At 41.5% G+C, this 23870-nt stretch overlaps 2 protein-coding genes across 3 annotated transcripts in view; both read right to left on the bottom strand.

Moving 5' to 3' along the window:
- Positions 1 to 6684: 6684 nt before the first annotated feature.
- On the bottom strand, positions 6685 to 11204 carry ly6pge (lymphocyte antigen 6 family member pge). The gene is made up of 3 exons (XM_044373307.1): positions 10939 to 11204; positions 8787 to 8903; positions 6685 to 8027 (listed from the first exon to the last, which is right to left on the bottom strand). Exons 1-3 carry the CDS (start codon positions 10997 to 10999, stop codon positions 7834 to 7836), a joined length of 372 nt encoding a protein of 123 aa, XP_044229242.1. The 5' UTR covers positions 11000 to 11204; the 3' UTR covers positions 6685 to 7833.
- Positions 11205 to 11781: 577 nt separating this feature from the next.
- The window catches only part of tacc2 (transforming, acidic coiled-coil containing protein 2), a 61012-nt gene continuing 48923 nt past the window's right edge, over positions 11782 to 23870 (bottom strand). For both annotated transcript variants that reach the window (XM_044372743.1, XM_044372744.1), the window contains 16 exons: positions 23768 to 23803; positions 21935 to 21992; positions 21619 to 21826; positions 21154 to 21203; positions 20884 to 20993; positions 20463 to 20616; positions 19904 to 20050; positions 19442 to 19534; positions 16335 to 16475; positions 16145 to 16221; positions 14941 to 14984; positions 14451 to 14459; positions 13519 to 13679; positions 13287 to 13393; positions 12887 to 13007; positions 11782 to 12777 (listed from right to left, as the gene is read on the bottom strand). In XM_044372743.1, the coding sequence (XP_044228678.1) occupies positions 12712 to 12777; positions 12887 to 13007; positions 13287 to 13393; positions 13519 to 13679; positions 14451 to 14459; positions 14941 to 14984; positions 16145 to 16221; positions 16335 to 16475; positions 19442 to 19534; positions 19904 to 20050; positions 20463 to 20616; positions 20884 to 20993; positions 21154 to 21203; positions 21619 to 21826; positions 21935 to 21992; positions 23768 to 23803 (1582 nt within the window). In that variant the 3' untranslated portion in view covers positions 11782 to 12711. The remainder of the gene's footprint in view (positions 12778 to 12886; positions 13008 to 13286; positions 13394 to 13518; positions 13680 to 14450; positions 14460 to 14940; positions 14985 to 16144; positions 16222 to 16334; positions 16476 to 19441; positions 19535 to 19903; positions 20051 to 20462; positions 20617 to 20883; positions 20994 to 21153; positions 21204 to 21618; positions 21827 to 21934; positions 21993 to 23767; positions 23804 to 23870) is intronic.

Here is a 23870-nt window from a genome sequence, read left to right as displayed (position 1 = left end):
TTTCCCTGCCACAGTTGACCGCGTGCTGATTCTTGCAGCTACTTTGCGGCGGACTGCACTAATGTGAAGGGATATGGAGTCACATGGAAAACACGGAGAAGGAAGCTGGTGAACTGAAAGTGTTCAGATTACTGGTTGTTCAGTAAAGGTGTCACTGTTCCTTGCTGTCCTATCTATAACGTCATGGAAAGACCCTTCAAAGAATTTTAATTCTCAGAATTGGAGAACAAAGACTTGTTCAGGTGATGTCTTGTCAAGAAAAATAACCGAGTGATAATATATTGAGCTGTTAATAGCAGTCTGAGATGCTGGCTTACTTTTAATTAATTCCCTGCTATTGTTCTTCCCTGCTTGGCATACTAAATAGATGGGGCTGATTTTTTTCTAACTTTCAACATATCTGAGAATGTATCTACTGTCCAGATGCTGTCGACCTCACAAATCTGGTACTGCAGATTGAGCTCTAGAGGAAGATGAAGGATGATGTTATGGGTGTATACACACACACATGGGCATGTGTGTATTTTATTTGCATTCAGAAATTGTCAAGGTTGACAACAACAGCAAATTGCATTCTGAATCAGACACTCAGGGGTTGAAGGGTTGAGGCCGTATTCTTGCATCAGGCCTGTGTGTCTTTTTCTTTCACCGTATATAAGTGATATTATCTGAAAAGAGAGATCAAGCCATGCAGGTGTCAGCAAGCGCAGGGAGACTATTTGACTTTATCTCAACCGTTTACTTCTGTGTTGATACCATCAGGAATTTACAATTTCTCAGCTCAACAAAAGATCATCCTCTGCCTTCCCTATTTCACTGAGCAAAGTGCAACATCTCCTTTTTAAAAGCACGGCCCCAACTGGATGCATTCTGTCCTGCTCTCCATATTAAATCAGCTCCAGCAAATTGGACAGCATAAAGCTGAACCCTGACTCCATTAGCCACCAACATTAATTTGAAATGAGTGTGAAATCATTTGCCTGTTTGGACCGGCTGTCCTGCGGAGCGGGCCTGTTTGGTGTTTTATTTACCGTCACCTCCATGCCCAGAACTCTGTTAATCCTCTGTTTGTGTTCAAACACCTTAGCTGGTTGCTCTGCGTCAGTCTGTCTCCATGCTGGCTGCTGTGAGCAGTCGGTCTAGCTAGCTGCCAGTGGAGCTGATCTGGCAGGCAGCCTGCTGTTGGGGACGATGCTTGATTTCAGAGATGTGTGACAGCGGATAGTGGATCAGTATTGTCTGTCTTCCCTGCCGCCCGTCTGCCATTCTGTCTGTTTTTCTGAATATCTGTCTGTCTGTTAATGTTTTTCTGTCTCTACATCTGTCTGCCTGCCTGTCGGTCTCCGAGTTAACAAGGATGTTTTTAACATCTTCATAAAAAGCATATTTGGCAAGCTTTCTTTATTTGATTTATTCATGGCTGAGAATATTCTTAATCAATACAAAATTCATCTCCTGAAAGGATTAGAAGACTCTTTCATGAAAAGAGGAAAACTACAGAAAGTGAAAGCTTCAACACAACTTTCACTTTTCTTTAAATGTTCAACTCTGCTTTCGAGCTCTCGCCCCCTGTAGGCTGGATATGAGCACTGACTCTGTTCCATGGGCCCATCAGGGTCATCAGCAGGCCCCGTGTTCTGGTCCTCCCCCTCACCCTGGTCCTGAATGGTACCCCTGATTATCTCATAGTTTTGCTGGATATTCCCTCATCTCCCCTTTAAAAGGACTGCATTACTTCCAGCTCCCCAAACTTGTCAAAACCAATTTGCTTTCCTATTATTCCCTCAACTGATTTCACCATGACCCCTCCTCACAGCCCTCCCTCCACAAATCCTCGACCCTCCGCTTCCCTCAATCGAAACTCCTAACACGACCTGTGCAACCCCTAAACCTCCACCACCCCCATGTCCTGTGATTTTTTTTTTTCTGACCCCGCCCTCTTCTTTACCACTCTTATCTGGCTCTGTCTAAACACTGCGGTGAGTTCTCTTTCATGTCCTGGCAAACCTTTAGAGGGAACACAGCAAACGGCTGTGAATGAGCCCATCATACACACACTAACAGGGCTTTGTGCGAATGAAAGCCGACAGTGAGTCACTGACTACTAAATAAAACCTGTCTAATGGAGATCAACGAACCTGAAAAACGTTTGGTTGCCAATGCGGGCAGCACTTTCACCATCATATCCTGCACAGCCCCTCAACCCCTCCCTACACCCACCCCATCCATCCGTCTCCCGTCAATTAGCGCCTCACCAGTGACAACACAGAGGATCTTCATTAGTGGAGAATGCTCAATTATATCAGTTGATATTCCTTTCCAAAACTAATTATCCCAGTTGCATGGTACGGCTGACTGAGCCTGCCCTCACCCCGGGGCGCAGCAGTTACTGATGTGATTTGGTTTTGGCTCCAAGGTCTGCTTTCCTCTCCTCTCTTTTGTTATCTTCTCTTCCCTCTTCACTCATTCAACACAATCAACCCCACCAGCGAGTTACCCTTCACAGTACAGCCCCCTCTACTTTTAAGTTGTTCATAATGACTTGTTATACTTGTATGATCCAATTTTTCCCCCACTAAAAGCAAAGAGCTCCTATAAGATCTTGTTCCTCCTGCCGGTAAGACAGGTAGAATTAGCAGAACTGTTTTAAAGCTACAAAAGGCTCACCATAAGAGCCCTCTCTCTATATAATCCTGCTCCTTTGTTCATCCTGTTGGGGATAACAAAAATAGACAGCAACAGCTATAGCTGAAACAGAAATGGTGCAAACACTGTCTTGTCATGAGACGAGACTGGGAAGGAGGTGAAAACTGCAGAAAACATATGGCGGAGACGCTAGATGCTGTATATTGGCTCGAAAAATGTTTACTTGGAATTTATCCACTAATGATGACAAACGAAATATGTTGTTCATGAGGGAAAGTGCTCATATAGCTCATGACATCTGTTTGTAGAACAGAGATTTTTTATGTTACTGCTTTTCTTTCAATTAAAAACATTTAAAGGAAGTGTTGATGGTGCAAATAACTATCTTCTACATCTTACCAGTATGATAGATATTATAAAAGTCAATGGTTCAACATATGAACTGAGTTAATTACTGTCTGCAGGAACTTCACGGGAAGAAATTCACATAGTACGAATAAAAGAAAGGCTTAGTTTCCTTTCATTTCAAGAACATTACTTCCATGCGAATCACTTTGTTTTACATTTCTTGAAAGGGTTTCATTAGAGGAAAGTGTCTAAACTTGCGTTACACTTTCTGGAGCCTGTGTTCCCTGTCAGCCTCAGGTCTCGGAGGGCTCCTCACTGCCCTCGAGCCAACCGGTCTCACAGAAGGTGGGCCATTTAGTCACATTTCAAAGTAGCTCAGGCAGGGGAACACACTCATTACACATAATTCTTCCTCTCCTCTCTCCCTCATCGCTCCCTCTTTAGTCCCCCCTCTCCCCCTCTCTCGCTCTCTCTATCTCTCCTCTTCCCTGTTTCAAAGACTAAAAGCCCTTATGGTCCTCCGTCCGGAGTCCGGAGGTAGATCACTTTAATTCTGCTTCACAGATCTTTTTCAAAAAGACCCAAGACCCGGAGACCTCAGAACCGGTGACCGTTGGGTGAACCCGGGCCGACCAGCCAGGACCCGGGCGCTTGTAAACACAGCCATCGTCTCACACGCTCTCATACCCCCCTCTTACCCCAACCCCAGTGCTTTTGTTCCCTCCCCACAATGGCACAAGCATTTGATGTTTGAGCAGTGTGTGTTCTTTTAGCTTGGATGTGTTTGTTTGTTTTTGCAACCACTGGTCATCATGGCTGGTGATATTGGCTGTCACTTGGCTGAGAGCAGCTGATCGATGATTTAAAGGTAGGTGACTGCCATGTACACACAACTCATTAGTTTTTTTTTCCACTGTTGGATATTCTGAGGGACTGCATCCAAAGCTCAGTATTGCCAAAACAGTCTGACCTGTCCTGGGACAACTCAAAACTGTTCTTTCTGTAGCGAGGGAACTGTCCTAGATGAACAGGTTTGCTTATGTGGGCCGGACCTGGATTCCACCGGTGGTTCATAAGTTCATTTCCCTGTTTGGGAGGAGCCTCCAACCAGAGCCATCTGCCTGATGTCATCATCCTAATTTACACAGAAGTGATTTTAGCACAACCAAAAATTGATCATTACTGAAAAACATAGTAATGAGCCTTCGTAAAATACAAGTCTATATTTCTTGGGGTTTTTTTTTTTTAGTTGTATTGACTTGTCTTATCAGTTCTTCTGCAACCTGCTCTCATTACAAAGAGGTCATGCAATCAATACACTGGGCAAATAAATATTGTGAGAAAAATGCAATGACGGCCTTAACAGACAATCTCACAACAAAAATATGGAAGCGTAACTATTTCTCAGAAAGACGTTGATCTTTCCAGGACAGCAAAACACACACACACACACACACACACACACACGCACACACACAAATAATCACGGATATGTCAGTTTACGGGACATTCAGTGACATTCACAAGGAGTGAAACCTGTCTGGTTTGCTTTAGAAAACCACTGTAGATACAAGTTTTCTTCAATCTGTTACTTTCGCACAGCCTTCCTTAAAGGGCAGCTGGCTCATCTATTTGATGACTGACGGTGGGATTTGTGGTGATAATGTCTTCAGGTGCCAGAGGATTGGGATTAAACATACTCCAATTTAAACAGCAAAGTTGCCATGGTGATGACCTTCAGTTTTAGCTCAGATGGCAGACACGTGGAGAATACAGTGACTGGTGTTATTGTCCAGAGACGCTCCAATTCAGCGGGGGCTTTGGCCATGATTGCACTTTCAAATCCTCCATCAAATTAGAAACTCTGACCCAGACTATGTCTGTATCGGAGAAAAGTGTAGGTGACATTTCACACAACAGTCATGTGGCGGGGAAATTGCACAGTGCCCAAACAATCCCACTTCAGTGAATCATGACCGTAACACTGTTGAACAGTTTGAAGTGAACTATGAGCCCCAAAAGACAAACTTTAGATGCCCCCACCTACACCTCAGCAGCACCTTCACCCCTTGACCCCCCCGCCCCCATCAGCCCTTCAAGTTTGGGCAAACCTTCCCCTCACAGTCCTAATTAAGGTGAAAGAAGCCTTTCAAATAAAGCTGATGAGGGCTGACGAGGGGCCGCTCTCTTGGCTGTCTGTGGATTTGAGCACCCAGAGCAGGCTCCGGCTGAACAGGCCTGGAGACTCACGGTTTGGGGTCAGTGTCTATCCCCCTCCAGGGCAGACCGTTCACACTCTCACACCTGCCTGTCAAAGGAGAGAGCAGTAGGACATCACAAGGGTGAGTGGGGAAAGAGAGAGAGTCAGTCAAAGCAAGAAACTGTGGGAGAAAGTTTTTTTTTTTTTTTTTTAAATAAAGACAAACCCCAGCAGACAGCAATAAAACAGTGCAACTATTGACTCAAGCCAATCTCAGCGGCACCTATGAGGCGTGGTTGTTCAGTATGAAATGCAACAGTCTTGTAGGTTCAACTTCGCGTTCTGAAGTCAAAAGTATGGCTAGACTGCCTCACAGTGGATGCTGTGTGAACTTCAAGATTAGACACTTAGAAAAAGATGGTTTTGACTGCAGACAGAGCTTCTTGTTATGCACAAAGGTTGAGTTGATATGCATCATCTTGAAGATTCTAATAAGCACTGATTTGTTGATCTCACAGAGCTTTACTTACATAACATTTTCTTTGGTTTATGTAATATGTTGTATGTTGTTAATACGTTGTGCTTTTTTTTTTGTTTTGTTTTTTTGTTTTTTGGGGGCAGTTTATATATCTGACACAGTCCAGAAATATGTCTAAGTAAGCTGTTCTGTAAGCAGTGAGTGTTATCAGTCCAACAGGTGTCAGTCTTATAACTTCTCCAAATACAGAATGATCATAATATGTTAACATGGTTCAGCATGAGAGCAGCTGTTCTATCCTAGCTGTTAAATTTGGATTTGCAAATACAAGACACATTTAAATGCACCGGATAGAAAAAGGATGTACTAGTGCTCCATATTTAGTAATTTGCATATCGATATATTCACTGGAGAATATGTATACAAAGCTTCAAACATGGCCTTTGTCTTATTTGATTTACTCAATCTTGTTTTGGCCCATTCATACACTTACATAGACAACTACACACACACATTATCCTTCATAAAGGATAACAAACTTTCATTTGATTTTTTTCCTGTTAAAACTGCATAATTAATCCTGGTTCAAATAATTCAATATATTTTAGTTATATAAAGTTTCAAGTTATTCTTTTCTCAATGCTGTAGTCAACCCAAGTAACGTTACTCGGATAACTACTCACTAAAAATATTCCATATGAAAACAAGATTAACTGACAATATATACTCACAAATGAAAAACATAAAACCCTCCAATTTGAAAAACGTGCCATAAAACCATAATAATTGATCACTTGAGTGGTAAGTTTATTAAGTACATGCATATGTACTGTGGGTTATTGTTTTTTAAGTGAAGTAAGAATAATAAAAGCACACGGGAAACATTTTTGTCAAGTCATTTGATAACTTTTGAAATTAAAAAAGAACGATTTGAAACAATCTCATCCCATTATTCAGTTTTCAGCTTGTTTTAAGACTTATTAGGACTGAAATAATTACATGCACACAGAGACACTTACAAAAAGACCTTTATATTGGTTGTATTTACATTGAATTATGAATGTCAACAGTGTTATCATTTGACCTGTACATCCAGCATCAGATATGTTGTGCCATTCACAGTTCATATTACAATATCATATATACAGTAGCCTACTTTCTTTAGATTTAGAGTTAATACATAATGAGACATTTACATACAATAAGTACAGTAAACGAATGCACACAAGATTCGAGTGTACAGTTTAGGATTAAATATGCCAGGACTCATTATAATAAACTTAAACTCCTCACTTCTCCTCACTTTGCATCTAGTGGTTTTCACACACAGATCTTTTTTATACAGTAGCCTCTCCTTATGCACCACCCTCCAGCGAGGTGTGACTCTGTTTATAAACTCAGTAATGGTTTAAGTGACTTGAAACGCAGTGGATTAACCTCATCAGTGTAACACACCTGGCCACAGGCATGTAAAAGGCTTATGTGGATTTGCAGTGTTTCTTCACCATCTTCCAGAATATCTCACGCAGCTCATCAGATGTGTGATTGACAGGTAGAAGGCTAATGATGTAACGACACACCAGATGATTGAATTCTTGGTTCCATATTTAGCCACAGTAACATCTGCTGCGACGCAGTATGTAGGGTAGGTATGAAAGAAGATTGATCCTGTAAAAAGTAACTCGGAGGGTGATTAGTAAAACTAAAGGAGATAGTTTTGCTACTTTTTATCCTCTATTTGCACAAATTGTGTGCTCAGCATCAAACCAGGTGGGGGAACTGATAAACTCAAACAGCACTCTTTAATGTAGGAAGCAAATAATAAATAATCTCTGCCTGTTATTTCAGCACTTCCCTCAGGATCTTCTTCTTATTGGCTTAGTGAAATCCATTGACAAACGCATCTACTTGAGTACCTCTTAATGGATTCAATCCAGCAGTGTGTGTATAATCCACACAGTCACACCTAGCACCTTGAACTATGTGCAGTAACTCCTTGATGTCTAGGTTCATGTTGAGATAAATAAGGTAAATAAAGGAGAAAAGTGAAATTGTAGTAAGGAAGGGTTATTAGGCATTGTTGTGGTAAATTAATGCAATAGTAGTTGGCGTTTGTGTAGCAGATGGATATTTGTTTGGATGATTAAGTTGAGCCGTGTGTCTACTGGAAAAAGCAGTGGAACAACAGAGGCAGAAGCAGCAGCAAATAGTTGAGCCCCTGCAGCCGAGAGGCAAAGTTTGTCACATTGCAGTCATCGCTGTAGCAGCAGTGAACTCTGACACCCGGTGCTCTGTAGCCCTGGCTGTTGGCCTGGCTGCAGAAGGACTTGTAGGAGCATGACTTCATCACCCCACCTGACAAACGGACAGAAATAGAAGTCAGTTACACTGGTTTAGCTAACAGCTGTTGTGCCAATATAAATATGATTTTGCTGAGTGACTAAAAGAGATGAAAGAGACTAAATGATAGTGAGTGCAGTTTGCTATGCATGTTAAGATTTTTTTTTTTTTGGCATTATTAGATAGTGGGCAGTGAAGAGGCAGACAGGAAACATGGGGATACAGAGATGAATTTGACATGCAACAAGGGATGTTGCAGTTATGTGGCATGCACAGTAAATATTCAGCTATCAGAGCACTCTGTTTCTTAAGTTTCAAGGTTTTGTACATACCTCTCACCATAATTTATGTATGGGGAAGCTGGTGCATGTACAATGTGGCATTCACAGATAGAAAGATGTCCTTCGCTGCAGCCCTACTTCTTCAAGGTTGATATGGTGTATTTTTATATAACAATCTTGCCTTGTGTAGCTCTAAATTAGAGTTGACTTCATTTTGCAAAGAGAAATTGTCTCGGTGCCATGAACACATGGTGTTCTAATTAAAGATATTGATCGAGTAGAAGTAGCAAAGCCCTTCATTCCCTTAAAAGCCTCGGACCCCCCTCTGATTGTGATGTGTCTCCAGACAGCAGCGTGCCCTCCATTTGTTAAACACACACATTAACACACGCAGATGCAATTAGAGTTGTCTGGTTACTCTGTCGTTGGTAGGAGGGAGGCAGAACGTGAACTAGATAAAGAGAGGCTACTACACTGTCACTGTTGGACTCACTGTCATGGCCCACCACCACAGCGCAGGCATCAGAGTAGGTGGGACAGGATTTGGAGCCTTGCCGGTTGCAGTCGTCGTTATTGGAGCCCATACAGGTATAACACTGCAGAGCCTCACCTGAGGAGAATAGGAAAGAAAAATACTGCTACAGCTCATGGTAACACACACACTAAAGCGGTGGCATGTTGAGAGTTTAATGAATCTCATTTATCTTTGTGGGGTGTAGAGATATTTAGCATCAAAGATGTCAAATACTGTATGAGATGAAAACATAGTACTGTGCTTTCTGTATGTTTTTTTTTTTACCTCAGACATTCTATTTTGGATTTATTTTAAATACAAGAAAATCCAAATATTCAAAGATCAGTAATATGTGAATAACTTAATTTTGAATAAATAAAAATCACATAAAACCATACAATTCCAAGATCCAAGAACTTGAGACATTTAAAGAAAAACACACACCACTGTTTTTAAATGCCAGTCCTGTTATTCTTGATGTATTATGGATTCATAATCTAAATCATGTCGTGTACTGCAATGTAACCACATCTAGGTTAGGCAAAGACTGGCCTGATTGTGTTGCTTCAGTTGATGTGAACTGTTTATGATGCTAGAATAGGATTTTCCACCAAATATTGCAGTGTTGAGACATTGGTGCAAATGATTCTGGCATTTTAAAAACTGTATTACATCGCTGCATACTCAAGCTAACTCAGTCCCATTCATCATCAATTTATAGCTATTGTTAGTCAAGATCAAGCAGCATCTACAAGGGATATTTTTATCCCTTATCTACACTGGACTGATAGTTTAGATGAGCATGCAAGCATAGACACAGATACTAAATTCACATTGTGAATCTGAAGCTGTGATGTTGACGCTGTGATGTTGTTCCAAAGTGAGAGAGTGGAGATAGAGAGCATTAATTACTCCCTTAATTCACAATAAATCTTCCCAAATCAAGCAAAGAATAAAACTAGTACCCTACTATAAAAACACGTCTCTCTAACCTTCAACTAGAGCTTCAGCACATAAAACACTTAAATGTCTTTCTAAAGCTCTTTAGAGGAAGGAGTGGTTATTTGAGAACTAGCTGACCTTTGAAATATCACTTTAACGCCTTCTTTTGAAAACTTCCATCCGTCTCCCAAATTCTAAAATGGCCCTTCAGAAACAGACTTTAATGCTCCTTCTTAAGAGGATCAAACAGAGCTGGACTTATAGGAAATGCTGAAAGCTTCAAACATTTTTTTCTGAAACAGCACATCTGCTGTCTTGGCTATCAAAATAACCTCCGGACTTGTCTTTTATCATTCAGTCATGATGACAGGAGGACAAAAAAGTTGCTCAGAAAAGGCAAAGTGTTGTCTCCGTGTAGATTTAGTAGAGTGAAATGCTCTGGAAGGGCAAAATCAACTTAATGAGATGGTGTCAGATACTTTGAAACATGTGGAACAATTTTAACAGTAAAACAATTAAGACAGATAATAGCAAATTAACATTTCTGAGCAGTTGGTCTATTTTCTTTGCTTGCTGTGTACTCCTCTGTGTGTTGACATGACATATAAATGCCCCCTGTTGTTTGTAGTTGACCCCAATCTATCCTCACAGCACAGCCGCTTTAAACACATGCTAAAAGTATTAGCCTCCAGGCCTATTAAGAGATTAGCTGCTGGGATTGCATGCTAGTTACAGAGCAGGATGACACACTGAAAGGAAGCAAAACTTAAGAGAATTATCGGAGAAATGAATGGTTATTAGCAATCCTGACATAAAATAAAGGGTTATTATAAGGTTTTACCGTTGGTGCATGGTCTTGTCAGAATTATAAAACATGCAAGCCTTTTTTGAAAAATAAAAGATTGCTGTAATGTTGTTGTATACTGTATGTCCTCCTGTAATCTCTGAAAGCTACAGTCTAGTTTGGATTCAGGCTCCTGCCTCTCAGGTACAGGCTGAAATACAGAAAAATAAAAATGCAGACTATTCTTGAAAATTCAATGGTTTTAAGGGAGAAGAGTACCAAAAGGGAGACATCAACTGAGTTCAAATGTCAGGTGGGCAGAGGGAAGAGCAGTGATCTGGAGGGAGGAAAGAACAAGGTGAGGATAGAAAAAAAGGATATAGAGAAAGACAACCAAGTCCTTACTGTGTGTTGCTAGCAGGACCAGGGAAAGCAGGAGCAGAAGACAGTACTGGACAGCTCTCATGGCGCTGGTGGTCCTCGCACGTCCTGATCACACAATAAAAAGCAGGTTGTTTGCTCCTAAAGCCCCCTGAGCTTAATCTGAGCTATCAGATGAGCTAATATGCCTTCCTGCACTGACCAGGAGATTAGCAGCCCCTCCACTGGGGTCCACGGCTCTGTCCTGAGCTTCTGTAGTTGCCTCCTCAGCCTGAATAGGCAAAAGAGAGGCAGCGATTCATCCTGTGGCTCTCACCTTACTACTGTGCTCTAGCCACACCCATCCTGGCTCTTTCCTGTCTTGTCCCTGTGTTACTTACAGTCCTTACATCACCCTGCTGCACTTACCTTGACCTCTTTTTTCAGCAGGTTTGCATCAGTTTACATCTGACTCCTCCTGCGCGGTTGGATTATTGTAGCTAGTAGTTTATTGGTTATTATAAGAATAAATATACAGTGTATTATGTTTATTATACTCACATCTATTTGTAATCCTACTTATGGGTTTATTTCCTCCTAAACACAATTATGTGTAGATATTTTTGGGTGCCAAATCGTCATTTCTGTTTTTTCAAACTAGCTAAACTACACCATCTTTCAAACTACAGAAGTGCCCCCTGGGATACATGAAGAAAAAGAAGAGAATAAACTCAAAAACAAAGGTCTGTAATGCATCACTGCATCATTTACACACAAGCAAGATCACCCATTGACATTGACATTGTCAAAAAATCTTTATCACATCTGAATCCTGATTTACCTGGTGTCATCTCACCATGCAAGGAAATAACATGAATAAATCCAGTATGCTGTATTGCCATCTTTTATTGCACTTTGTAAGCAGATGCTGTACAGTAGCTGTGCAGAGAAGTTATTCCTCAGTGTGACACAATGACCATAGCAGGACTAGGACAAATCCATCCAAAAATTAAATTACTCCTGGTCACAACTGAATACGGTCACAATTACTTTGCTTTATATCAAAATAAAATCCAAAAAATAAAGTCCCACGATTTCATCGAGAAAGCTATGACAAGTATGACAAATATCTACAAGGTTACATGAGGGAAGCAGGTTGAAAATGGCAGAATAACTCAAAAATGCAAATGAGTCTTTTTTCATTCTTGGAATTTCCTACACAAACATTAATAATACAAGAGTCTCTTCCTCTCTCACATGCAGTAAGCTATTGTGATAGTTTGTATTCTCTTAGTGGTGTATCAACATTTTATGAATGAATCTTAGTCTCTGATACTCTTTTTCAAAGTCTATCTTTCTCTCATATTAAGAGGAGACAACAACAGGAGTGGGTAAACAGTCTTCTCCCTCAGTGGCTGTCATGGCAACATCATTATAGATAATTTAACCCACAAACAATGCTCGCACTTTCTCATCATCATACACACACACACACACACACACACACACACACACACACACACGCACACACACACACACACACACACACGCACGCAGACACACTCATTAATGATATGGTACATTTTCTAAAACTTTATACCAGACCCCTGATACAGTACGATACACTGACACATCAAAAATGTACAGAGTGATTAGGAGGAAGCCATTCCTGTGCATCCTGTATACACAAAGTCAGTAGGAAATGTATCCCCCAAGACCACTTTGGCCTTAAATGTCCATCAGTCCTTGGAAGAGCAGTAAAATATCTCTGATCAAAGTAGTTTTTTTCCTCCTTCTGTGTGAGATGAGGCGAGGCTGCTAACTCCTCCCCATCTTGGCGATCAGCTCATCACAGATCTTTGTCAACTCCTCGATCTCTTTGTTCTGTAAAACAATGGATAAAAATTTACAATTTGTGTGCATGTAAGCATGGAGGCTGGCACATGATTGAGCCTCAGATATTTTTAAAGCTTGATGCTTGATCCTGACTGACCTTTTGCTCCAATGTGCGCTCCAGAGAGTCCACCTTCATCTGCTCCTTCCTCAGACTGGCCTGGTGGGCAGCCTGCTCCTGCTTGGCCTTGGCCCGCACTTGAGCTATCTCTGAATTGGCCCTGGAAACACACAAGTAATGAGAGAATCAAGTCACCTTTCTATGACCTCCATAAGCCTGGAAAGTCTATGAATATAATCTTTATAAACGCTGAATTTCAAATAGATTAAATATCAATAATCTATAGAAAGTGTTAATTACATTGGCCTGTATCCACACACATTTTATCTGGGCACTGATTTATTGTGTAATTAGTGTATTGTGGTGTTTTCCCTTCGAGGAAAAACTATACAGTCATGGTAGAATAAACATGATATAGTGAGACTATGTATAGACTCACTTGTCTAGTTTCTCCTCTGCATGAATCTTCAGGGCTTGATAGCGCTGCTCCTCCTTACGGACCCTGGATAGATACTCTTGAGCGCACTTCTTCAGAACCTCTTCATTCTGCACAGAGTGAGAAATATTTTAATTACTATCCGTAAGTGTTGGGAAGCAACATTTTAGATGACTTACAAGGCCGGCCATGCTGAAAACGCTCATTAGTTGTGAATAATTTGTGCGTTAGTCACCTTGCGAAAGCCCTCCAGCACATCTTTCATCTTCTCATAACGTCGGAAGAGATCGGCAAGAGATTTTTCCACGGAGTTGAGGTCGGCTAAAGCCTGATCCTTCTCCATGATCAGCTGCTGGATGGTGTGGTGAGAGAGAGACTTCTCTTTCTGGTCATCCTCTGATAGAGACACACAAATATAGCGTGGATCAGATCATCGATCTATATGCTTAAGAATTTAGTGTGGGGGACACACATACTGGTTAGGAATGTACACCAACACACTATAAATATATTAATATGGATTTGTGGATTAGTACATGATTTAACAACATTTTAAACTACACTATATGAGTATTTCTGATAAACCAGTGGAGCATGCAAACAAACAAAAAAACTGAACAATGGGAAAATCACTGTAAACCAGAGACAGTGCTGGCAGCTGGGTTGTTTTGAGTGGCTTCTGGACCCTTCAGTATTAAATGACAAAGCTCCTATATGTCAGCCCCCCTCCCAGCTTTCCCTTTCCTTTCCTGTCACAAGCTTAGATGATCAACCTGCTTAACGCACTAATTCTGCATGAATGGCTTTCGCAACCATCTACAGTACAGAAGCAAAGCGCAGATATGCATGTAAAGGTTGCCAGTGTGTGTCAGTGCATCTAAAAGGTTTTGATCTATTTGTAGAGGGTTTATTGTACAATCAGGATCTGAGTGATAGCATAAAGGGCAGCAGAATAGAAAATGCCAAAAGATTCTGTCCTTTTTTACCCACTTAAAAAAGCACAGTAAACAATGTTTCAACATACAGAATGAAACACAAACGAAAATGGACAAGCAAATGTCACTGGATGTGAGGAAGAAAGTGAGCACATCTACTCCCCTCTCTGATGGACGGATGGAGAGATGTGAGCTGACACACACAAGTGAAGGACAAGTCCGCGTTACTCACCTGGCATGCCTGTCAGGGTTATCAAACAGTAAGGGGCAAAGATGGGAGCAGAACAGAAAAGAAGGGACTGTGTTAAGTCAAGCTGGGAGGGCAAGACACGTGAGAGAGCCGAGTGTTAGACACAAGCAGAGACAGATTGTTCTTTTTTTGTGACAGTGCATTAATGAGAATAAGAAATTAAATTAGATAGCGGCAAAATCAAATTTTTAGAAATGTCCAGATGTGGCAGAGAAGATGTGAGAGCAGAGTGAACCTGCAGGGATATTTAATGAGTTCAGAGAACCTGGACAAGGCTAGCTTGTGTCAGAGAAAAAATCTCTGAAATCAGTGGCAATGGATTAGAGCACATAGAAATTACATGTTTTCCCCGGTTTGCAAATAAACAAGTGCAGCAAAAAATAGTGGTAGAGGTTGGGAAACAAATGGAATTTATGTGCACTGAAAAGAAACTTGTTACCAACCATAAAGTTGGTTTGAATATTGAACTCACCTATCATCTGTGCAATTGTCTTCTCATACTCAGCGACAATTCTCCTAAGGATGAGAAATTGTAGGTCATCAATATGTGGACGGGATCATTCAGTTCATGTGAGAATAACCTGTCTGTTTGTTTGCGAGATGTCTCAATAACAACATATCAACATTATCAACATCAACATTAGTCAGATAGCCCAAGGATTACAGATTACATATATATCTGGACATGGCATTTGTGTTTGTGGCCATACCTTTTATGTTGTGTTCATTTGCTGCTGAGAACATGTAACATTAAAAAGTTCAAGTTCATTAACAAATTTTCTATATTTAGAAATTTTGTTAGAATTTGGAGAAATGACAGACACTAAATGTTATCCTGTTAGCCTACAGCTTTACAAAATTGAATTATCGAGTATTGGCAGAGGTTTAATCTCTACCAAGTGCCCTACACTATCCTTAGCTTTGTATTTTTTTCATTTAATCTGCACCGTGTGCCCAGTTTCCATCTGACTCTTTTTACTCGAAGTTCCCCCACACTTTGAGCCAAGGACTGGCAGGACCCAATAGGAAGCCTTGTTTGGGGGAAAAGCAGGTTGCCAGAGGTAAGAGGATTGATTAGCCATGCCTCCCCCTTAGCCTCTTAGCCCCTCCTTATCCTGAGCCCAATCAGTCAAATGAAGTAAGCTCTGTTTTATCCACACTAACTGAGCTGTGGCCAGCTGGACCCACACCCACCACCTGCTGGCAGAGAACAAGGTTTCAGTACTGCATATCTTTATCTCTCCTGAACCCCTATTAGCAGCCATTTGTCAGACATAGATTTATCGTTTGTGGACGTAAATATGAGGGTAATTAATCCCAGTTTAGTCCTGTTCTCAGGTGGTGTATAATTCAAATAACAGCATTACAAAGCAACTAACATATAACTTGCATTTTCTCCAAAGCTCAACCACAGGCATTAGTAAATAAATAATAATTATCACTCATACTGCCAGATAGATGGACTTCTTTAAGTGGCTCAGCACTGCAGTTAACCATTGGCTTCGGCTGACACTTTAAGTGAGATAAACCCATTGACAGGTTAAATGGTGATAATAAGTGGAGTCTGAAAACAAGACACCACCATTTAGTATGTGTAGAGAGGTGTTAAATCCATACTGTATGGGTGGGACGTCGCTGTGATGTCAGTGATGACAGCCAAAGGTGTTACATCTTACCTCATCTCCACCACTTCCTGTCGGCTGTCTTCATACTTCCTCCTCCACTCCAGCACCTCCTTCTCTTTTGTCACAATCTGAGGTGCAGGATACGTTGTTTAGTAAAGTGTGAGATGCTGAATTGGAACATGCAAAGATGACACATACAATATTTGTGACTCATATTGCAGAAAGAAACATTTTTAGGCACCTCCTCTCGTGCAATTCCTAGTGAGTGGTCCAGCTCTCTGGGGAGATGGGGGCTCTCCCCTTCGATGTAGCTAGTGGTGGTCCTGGTGTACAGCGAGGTCTTGGACACAGAGCTCTCTACTGGAGATGACACTTCCCTCTGCTGTTTCCAGGAACCAAAGGAGAGTAGTGAGAGGAAAGGAAACATAGCCAGTTACAAACCAGACTGAGCTACAGATAGGACGCAACACACCCTCACCCTCAGGCCCACACGCACATTCTCAACAGGATTCCTGAACCAAACCGCAAGGCAGCATCAAACTATATCAAAATGTACCACACAGCAAAATCAATATGCAAATGAGGCAGGCTAGTGATTTTCTTGAAGACTTGGTCGGCCGCCACATGATTGGATGAAACAGTCTTCATAGCCACAGTATTAGCCAAGTGATTGGCTGATGCTGCCCCCAGCTGAGCAGTCATCACCTGCTCATCTCAGTATAGCTTGAATGTGATTGGGTCCAGGCAGGCCAGAGGGGAAGGAGGGCAGCACTTGATACAGCAGAAACTGCATCATATACAGGAGAGTAGGGATAGGGTAGCAGACTGGGTAGCATGGGAAACAGATGTTAGTCTCGTGTTAAATCACATTGCAATATAGTGAACTGGTCTTACCAAAGAACCAAAATGTTGACTGTGACCAATTGCATCATTTGCTCAATTCTTTCCCAACTACAAGGACATGATGTGAGGTAAAACCAGAAAATTCAGAGGATTTCTCAATAGAAAGAGTTAAACTTTGGATATGGTACACACATGTTCATGTGACTATTGCAAACTATAACAAAACTCTACCAAAAAACAACTCTTTACACAATTAATCATATTAAAATGCAAAAAAGATACTTCTTGGACCCCTTTTTGGTCCCCTAAAATGCAGCCCTGAGAGGGATTTAGTCATCCACAGGAGAGCCGGATTACAGGAGGATTTGATGAAATGGTGGGGGCTCACAAGGGACAAGAAGACTGAGACCCACTAATACATGGAGAAGAGAGTGAAATGTTTGGTCTGGCTGGAGCAGTAAATCCATTATTTCAATGAAGGTAAAGACTAAAGTCCTGCTACGGTTAAATGCGACAGAATTTATGCAACCACAGACTTTGGCTTTTGGTGAGGTACCGATTGGGCTTACCCTCCCAATTCAGTGAGGTTTAAACGAAAACTGTAAGCAAGCTGTCCTGTTTTGGTATGACATTTATCTCTGTCTTTCAGAAACAACACCCAAAAAAACCCCTAAAATGTCATTACTATAGCATGGCATGAAGTAGAATAAAACAGAATATGGTACAGTATGCTTAATAACCAAATAACTGACCTGCTGTTGCACATAACAAACATAAGATCAACCTGAATCACACGTCAGGTAAAGATAACAAGATTTGCTGGGGTACCTTTTCACAGCACTTTGCAAAGCTAGAAAGTAAGAAAGACATTTGCTCATGTATGTAGCAGCAAAACTTCTTAATATGAACAGAAAATGGGATGCATTGAACACTAGAGACACAAGTTGAGGCAACAGAATACAAACACTACGTCAAACACAAAGAATACCGCAGTAGTAGGTGTAACTATAGTTTTCTCCCTAAGATGAATGAAAACTAGAGAGATACTAGATGTTACTGGAAAAACCACAACTCGGACAAATTTGCTCACAAGGACAAAGAACAGCTATTAAGACAAAATAGAGCTATGATAGTGATGGCACCACTCAGACTGAATGAAGCTTCTGGGGTCTACAGGAGGAAGAGTGTACAGTGCACTCTGTCTGTATTTGGACAGCTGTTATAGCTCTGTACTCCAGCATGGTGGACTTCAAATGAAACAACCATTAGAAGGGTAAAGTGTGGCTTTTAGCTTTAATTTGAGGGCATATATCCATATTGAATAAACAACAAAGGAACTGTAGCCCTATCATCTACTGCATTGTACAAAAATTGGGGGTACAACGCATTAAAGGGCTTTGATTCCTACACTTTTACCCAATGTGGATGTGGACACCTTCAAACACACTTAAAACTGAAAGTCAGCACTTGAACCTCACAGTAATTGTTTCCTTTCTAATCCAGTGTGCTGGAGTACAGAGCCAAACTAATTAAAAATGTCACTGTCCAAATATTCAAAGGCTGAACTGAAGCTGGATTACGACGAGGACAGATCACAGGGGTGTAATGTTATTCTTACTTTGAGTAAGGGTGAACCGTTGATGTTCCACCGCCGAGTGTTGGGTTTCTTAAGACGAAACTGTGAAATGTGCGGGACAACAGCATGAGACATGGGCGGATAGAGGGCTGGGAAGTGCCTGGAGAATTTCTCCACCGGCCTTAAAATGTAGAGGTGCCTCTGATCATCACTGAGCAAAAAATGTCACTGTACTTATATCTAGGCATGTGCTTTTTCAACACAAGCCTCACAACCAGCAAATTCCCAAATTCAACCTGAAATTCCAGCTAAACTGAATACTGACACCTGCCTGATGTAGCTGTTTGTTAGTGCTGTTAGTTTGGGTAAAGGACAAAATCACAAAACAGGAATGTGACTGGGATTTGGAGCGATGAACAAATCAAGAAATAAATCTTGGACAGTGATATCCATTGAATGCCATCCCTGCTGATATTAAGTCTGATGTGAGACATTCCCAGTCACATTCAAGCCTCTCATGAACAGGCAACATGCATGTTGCCCAACATGCATATTAAAGGTAAGAGTCTGTGATGACACAGCACTCTCTTCCTGAGGGGTAAACCTAAAAGAGCTCACTACTAGTCTGGGTGAGGGCTGGACCCATTAAGCCATGATAGAGATTTCATATGTGGGGGATTGAAGAGGTGGCAGGATTGACAATGCGGTGCTGCAGCCACCATGTTGATAAGGCCATGAGTTCACAGTCACACACAGAATGGTGTGTTTAGGGGGAGGGATAGGCAGGCTGAGAAACACTCATGCACGCACACTATAGCTGCGCACATGTGCGCTTACACACACCTGTTTTTCTGTAATCATTCATTAAAGGTGCACACACACACACACACACACACATACAGCAGGTGCAGGCTGATTCAGCGCAGTACCTGGGGGGTTACAGTGGAGAGGGAGGGGCACTGAGAGATGCTTTTGGCTACCTGTAGAGCCTCTATCCTCAGGGCGGCAAGCACCAGCTCCTCCTGGGCCGCAGAGGGGGAGGGGGGTTGGGGGGGGGGGGGGTTGACGAATGTTGGGAGGGGGGTAGAGGAGGGGGTTGCGGCCCAAGGATGAGAGAGCAAAGGGAGAACATATAGAAACTTGAGTTGATCACACACAGCTGTCTACATTTCACACATCAGTCTATGCCACACAGTAAGCTAAAATAAACTGCAACTTAGGTAATAGGAGGACACAAAATGGGAAAATGAAAAGGCAGGGTGAAATAAGGTGGCACAATGTAATGTTCACACAAAAACACACACGATCACAAATCAGGGCCACAAATGGGCCACCAGAGGCAAGGCCGATAAGGTTTATCAAGAGGGGTCATGTGTGGTTTGTCAACACACCTGTAGTTTTTGGGCGAATGCAGTGGGGTTGGTCTCAGCGAGGTCAGGCTCCAGGTATTGCAGGGGGTCGTCACACCCAGACAGCCTGTCTAACAGGGGTATGGCCAGGGCTGGAGCAGGGGCCTCCATGGGGTCAATTCTAGGGGGCTACAGGTGCACCAGGAGGAGTAGGCAGAGGGCAAGGAGGAGGGCAGGGGTCAGCATGGCAAAGCAAGCGCTGAGTGTTTGAGTGGCAGGGTTGGGAGCTGAGTCACTGAGTTCAAGCTGGGAACTTTGCGTGACTGTCTGGGTATTTGTTATCAGTGACAAGGCTTTAATGAGAATCACCATGACTGCAGGGGGCCTACATGTCAGGGGGGGGGCTACAATAACACATGTGCAGCGTGGCACTCTGTCTCCCCCTTGTGACTAAACAATGACATGGTGTAAATGTTACAAAATAAAAATTGACAAATTTGCCTTAAATGATGGTGAAAAGACACAGAGAAACATATGATCATGTGACAACTGCTCACAGAGTTTGAATCTTTATATCCCCTCTACACAGGCAGAGACTCACCTGCTCGTCCATCTCTGTGCTCTGTGTTCGACTGAGTGCCTCGCTTTCTCTCTTCCTGCCCTTGTCCCCAACAGAGCCCTCAGGACCAGGCCGGGAACTCAGCACCGGAGTCTTCACGCCCGCTGTTATCTTGGCCTCCATCTCCTCAAAACTCCTACAGAGAATGAGAGGAAGAGAGGAGAAAGAAGGAGGGACAAGACAAGTAATGTACGACTGTATATATGATGGATGAGAGTGTTAATGAAACACATTGCTGGAGCAGCTAAACTTTATGCATCATGCAATCAAAATTATTGTGGTTTACACTTCACACTTGACTGAAAAGTTGTACTTTAAAGGTTCTACAGTGAACATTCATCATTAAATACAGTAAAGTAACAACACATATTTATAAAATATAGTGCATTAGAGTGTGTTGTACCCTGTGCAGGGGGAGCTGGGCTCAGATCCATTTGCACACGTATTCTTGGTTAAGTTGTCAGATACTGAGTCCAAGTTTAGGTACAAAGATGGCTTCTTCACAGACAGTGGCTACAAGACACATCAGACAGGAGAAACTTTTTAAGTAATTTTACTGTTTTTCATGGCAGAAATCACACATCACATATAAAACATGGTGCTATAAATGAGGTAAGCAGCAAACATCATAGACAATCTCAAACAACATCTCTGAATAATATCAAATACTCACAGGCGAAGAGGAGCCAATTTTCTCCATGTATTCAATTTCATAGTCTTGCGCTGACACAGAAAGACAAAACATAGTTTTAGATGCAGAGGAAGAAATGGAGAGACATTTCAGCTGTGGTGTTTAGCTCTGGACTGATGGGATCAGAGGCTGAGGCAGGGCTGTCTGTTCTCTCTTTCATATATGACCCAGATGGGTTGAGCCAGACAGCCTCTGGGTAGAAATGGCTCTTCCGGGGGTCAGAGGGCAGTAGAGAACTGTGCCAACAGGCTTATTTCAGTGCCACAGCAAAAATCAATAAAGAGAAAAGTTGCTGATTGGTGTACACAATGGTTCATCCAAACATATGCTTTGAATTTCCTTTGAGCATTGTCTGTCTGTGGTATGCTTTGATCTCTGCAAGCATTTGTTTACGCACAGGTGGCTGGAGGTGCAAAGAGGGAGTCAGACAGCTACATTTTGCCTCACCTGGATTCTGAAGAGGAAGACTGTTCTCGTTAACGAAGGACGTAAGATCGGATGGATGAGGGAAGTCCTGTTGGTCAGAGTTCAAATTTGCATCCATGTCTTGCAGGTTGGCCCACTTATGACTGGTGGAGGAGGCCAGCTTTTCTTCGTCTGTGGCGTGGTCGTCCTGTGGATGAAGGGAGGAGGGTTCATCTGCAGGCGTAGGCTCCTGTAACACAAAGTGAAAGAGTCAGAGGGAAGAAGGAGAAAATCAGAAAGACAGAATTGATAGACTCAAGTGAGAGCGATGTACAAATATAGAGAATGAAGTGCACACCTGGGATGTGTCGGACAGTGGTGATTTCTTTGGCGACCTCTTCACTCTGAAAGTGTTACTGAGAAACAAGAAAACAATCAATCATTGAGATCCAGAGTCACTCCACACCTTCAGTAAACAACTCTGTATTACACCTGTGTACTGTATACTTGCTACATATCACAAATGTGTATATAGTCACAAAATAAACATAATTATTTTGAGTAACATTACTGTACATGTAACAGTATGACTTACTGTATGTGTGGCTGAAATGAACAAACTGTGACATGTTTTTGACGAGGGTTTGAGGCAGTTTAGTAAGTGCACGGTCGCGTAAAGAGTTGTGGTGAATGAATGTAATGTTATGAATATTTTAATTGTCACACAAATCGGCAAATAACATAGATCCTAAATGAGAATATATGTGTTAATGTAGTTGGTTAGTTAGGAGGACAATTGTGAAAACATCATCTATTACTGTAGATTAACTGCTTTTGGGAGGTTTTTACTTTTGTTGCCTTAGTTTTCAATTAGCTCCTATTAAACATAGGTTCTCTGAGGGTTGGTAGAGCATTTGAAGAATTTGGATGGCATTTTACCCTTTTTGTAAAAAAAAAAAAAAAAATAGTATCATTCAGGATGTATCATCCTACTTCTTCCTCTATATTGAAAGTAAAATATGAGCTGATGCTTACTTTCATCTTTAAAATATCTGCACTCACAAATACATATTTTTGTGTCCAGGGTTGTATGGCTATGGTGCTTGATTGAAATCATTAAGAGTACATATCAATGGGACAATAATAACTAGTAGAACTATATATCTTAATAAAGAATACAATCCATATTGTGTAGTTGTAATTTCACCACTATTACACATTGAATTATTCAACATTGAACACAAGAGGGAGCCCCTCCTATGTTACACACTTTCAGAATGGACACAGTGGCATGTCAGTAAACACACATCGACTAAAGATGTGTTGTTGGCTTATGTAAACAAACACACTAAAACACTTTCCACCATCTGAGAGGAACATTCCTCGACTTTTGTTTTTGAAAAGGTGCTGATGGAAAACTGGTGAAAACATAAAGTCAAATATCATAAATGTTTTAAAAGAGTGATAATCAAATGAAGTATCGCCAACAAACTTAATAACACATCACCATGTGTTTAGTTTGCCACCATGAATTGTACAAAAAGAGTTTTCTTAGTGATTCAACTGCATTGTTGTACTGACCTCTTTTGTTTGAAAGAGTCTCCACTGACTCATGCGGGAAATATTTTAGCGGCTAAATGTTCCAAGAAAACCAAAACAGTAGGCTAAAAGATAGGCTAAGAGATAAAGCTGAGCTGAGGGGAACTGCAGACTTGGGTGATAATTCCCTGTGGGTTTGTCACTATGAGTGACCCTTGTTGCATTACAAATAGCAATTTGATTCATTGTTAATATAAAAAAATGTATTGTAGCAGCTCTAATTACTCCTTTTGCATTTTGATCCTATTTCAGCAATTATCAAAATATATTATAGCAATATCAAGGGAAGTTTGAGATAAGAAGATAATAACTGACAATTTTTTATATTGGCACCTTCAAAAATGGGATTTAACCAGAAAAAATACAGAATGTGAAACAAAACTGAAAACAGGTGTCCTCCGGATAAAATAGTAAAGCAAATGGGAAGGATTTAAAAACTTAAAATTACATTGTCTGATAGTGGTCACCAGGGATTGAGATGTTTCTGTTAATAGGAAGAGGGGACTAACAACAGGGCAACATGCAGTTTAAAGGGAGCCACATGGAATTAAGGGTCAAAAAGGGTGGATGGTTGTGTTGTCCCTGTACTTACAACAGACAACATAGAGAGGACACACCCTTGGACTTCCTGTGACATATGAGAATACACAGACACAGGTGACAGAGAGACAGACAGAGGACGCTGGCATAATAGA

The sequence above is a fragment of the Thunnus albacares genome, chromosome 14, assembly GCF_914725855.1.
Source record: "Thunnus albacares chromosome 14, fThuAlb1.1, whole genome shotgun sequence".
In the NCBI taxonomy this organism is placed as follows: domain Eukaryota; kingdom Metazoa; phylum Chordata; class Actinopteri; order Scombriformes; family Scombridae; genus Thunnus; species Thunnus albacares.
This window is presented reverse-complemented; position numbering and strand designations above follow the sequence as displayed.

Coding starts and splice junctions, on each gene's coding strand:
- ly6pge (XM_044373307.1), bottom strand. CDS start 10,999: ATGAGAGCTGTCCAGTACTGTCTTCTGCTCCTGCTTTCCCTGGTCCTG. Junction 8,904..10,938: donor GGTCCTGCTAGCAACACACA/GTAAGGACTTGG, acceptor TATTCTCCTCAG/GTGAGGCTCTGCAGTGTTAT. Junction 8,028..8,786: donor TGTGGTGGTGGGCCATGACA/GTGAGTCCAACA, acceptor TCCGTTTGTCAG/GTGGGGTGATGAAGTCATGC.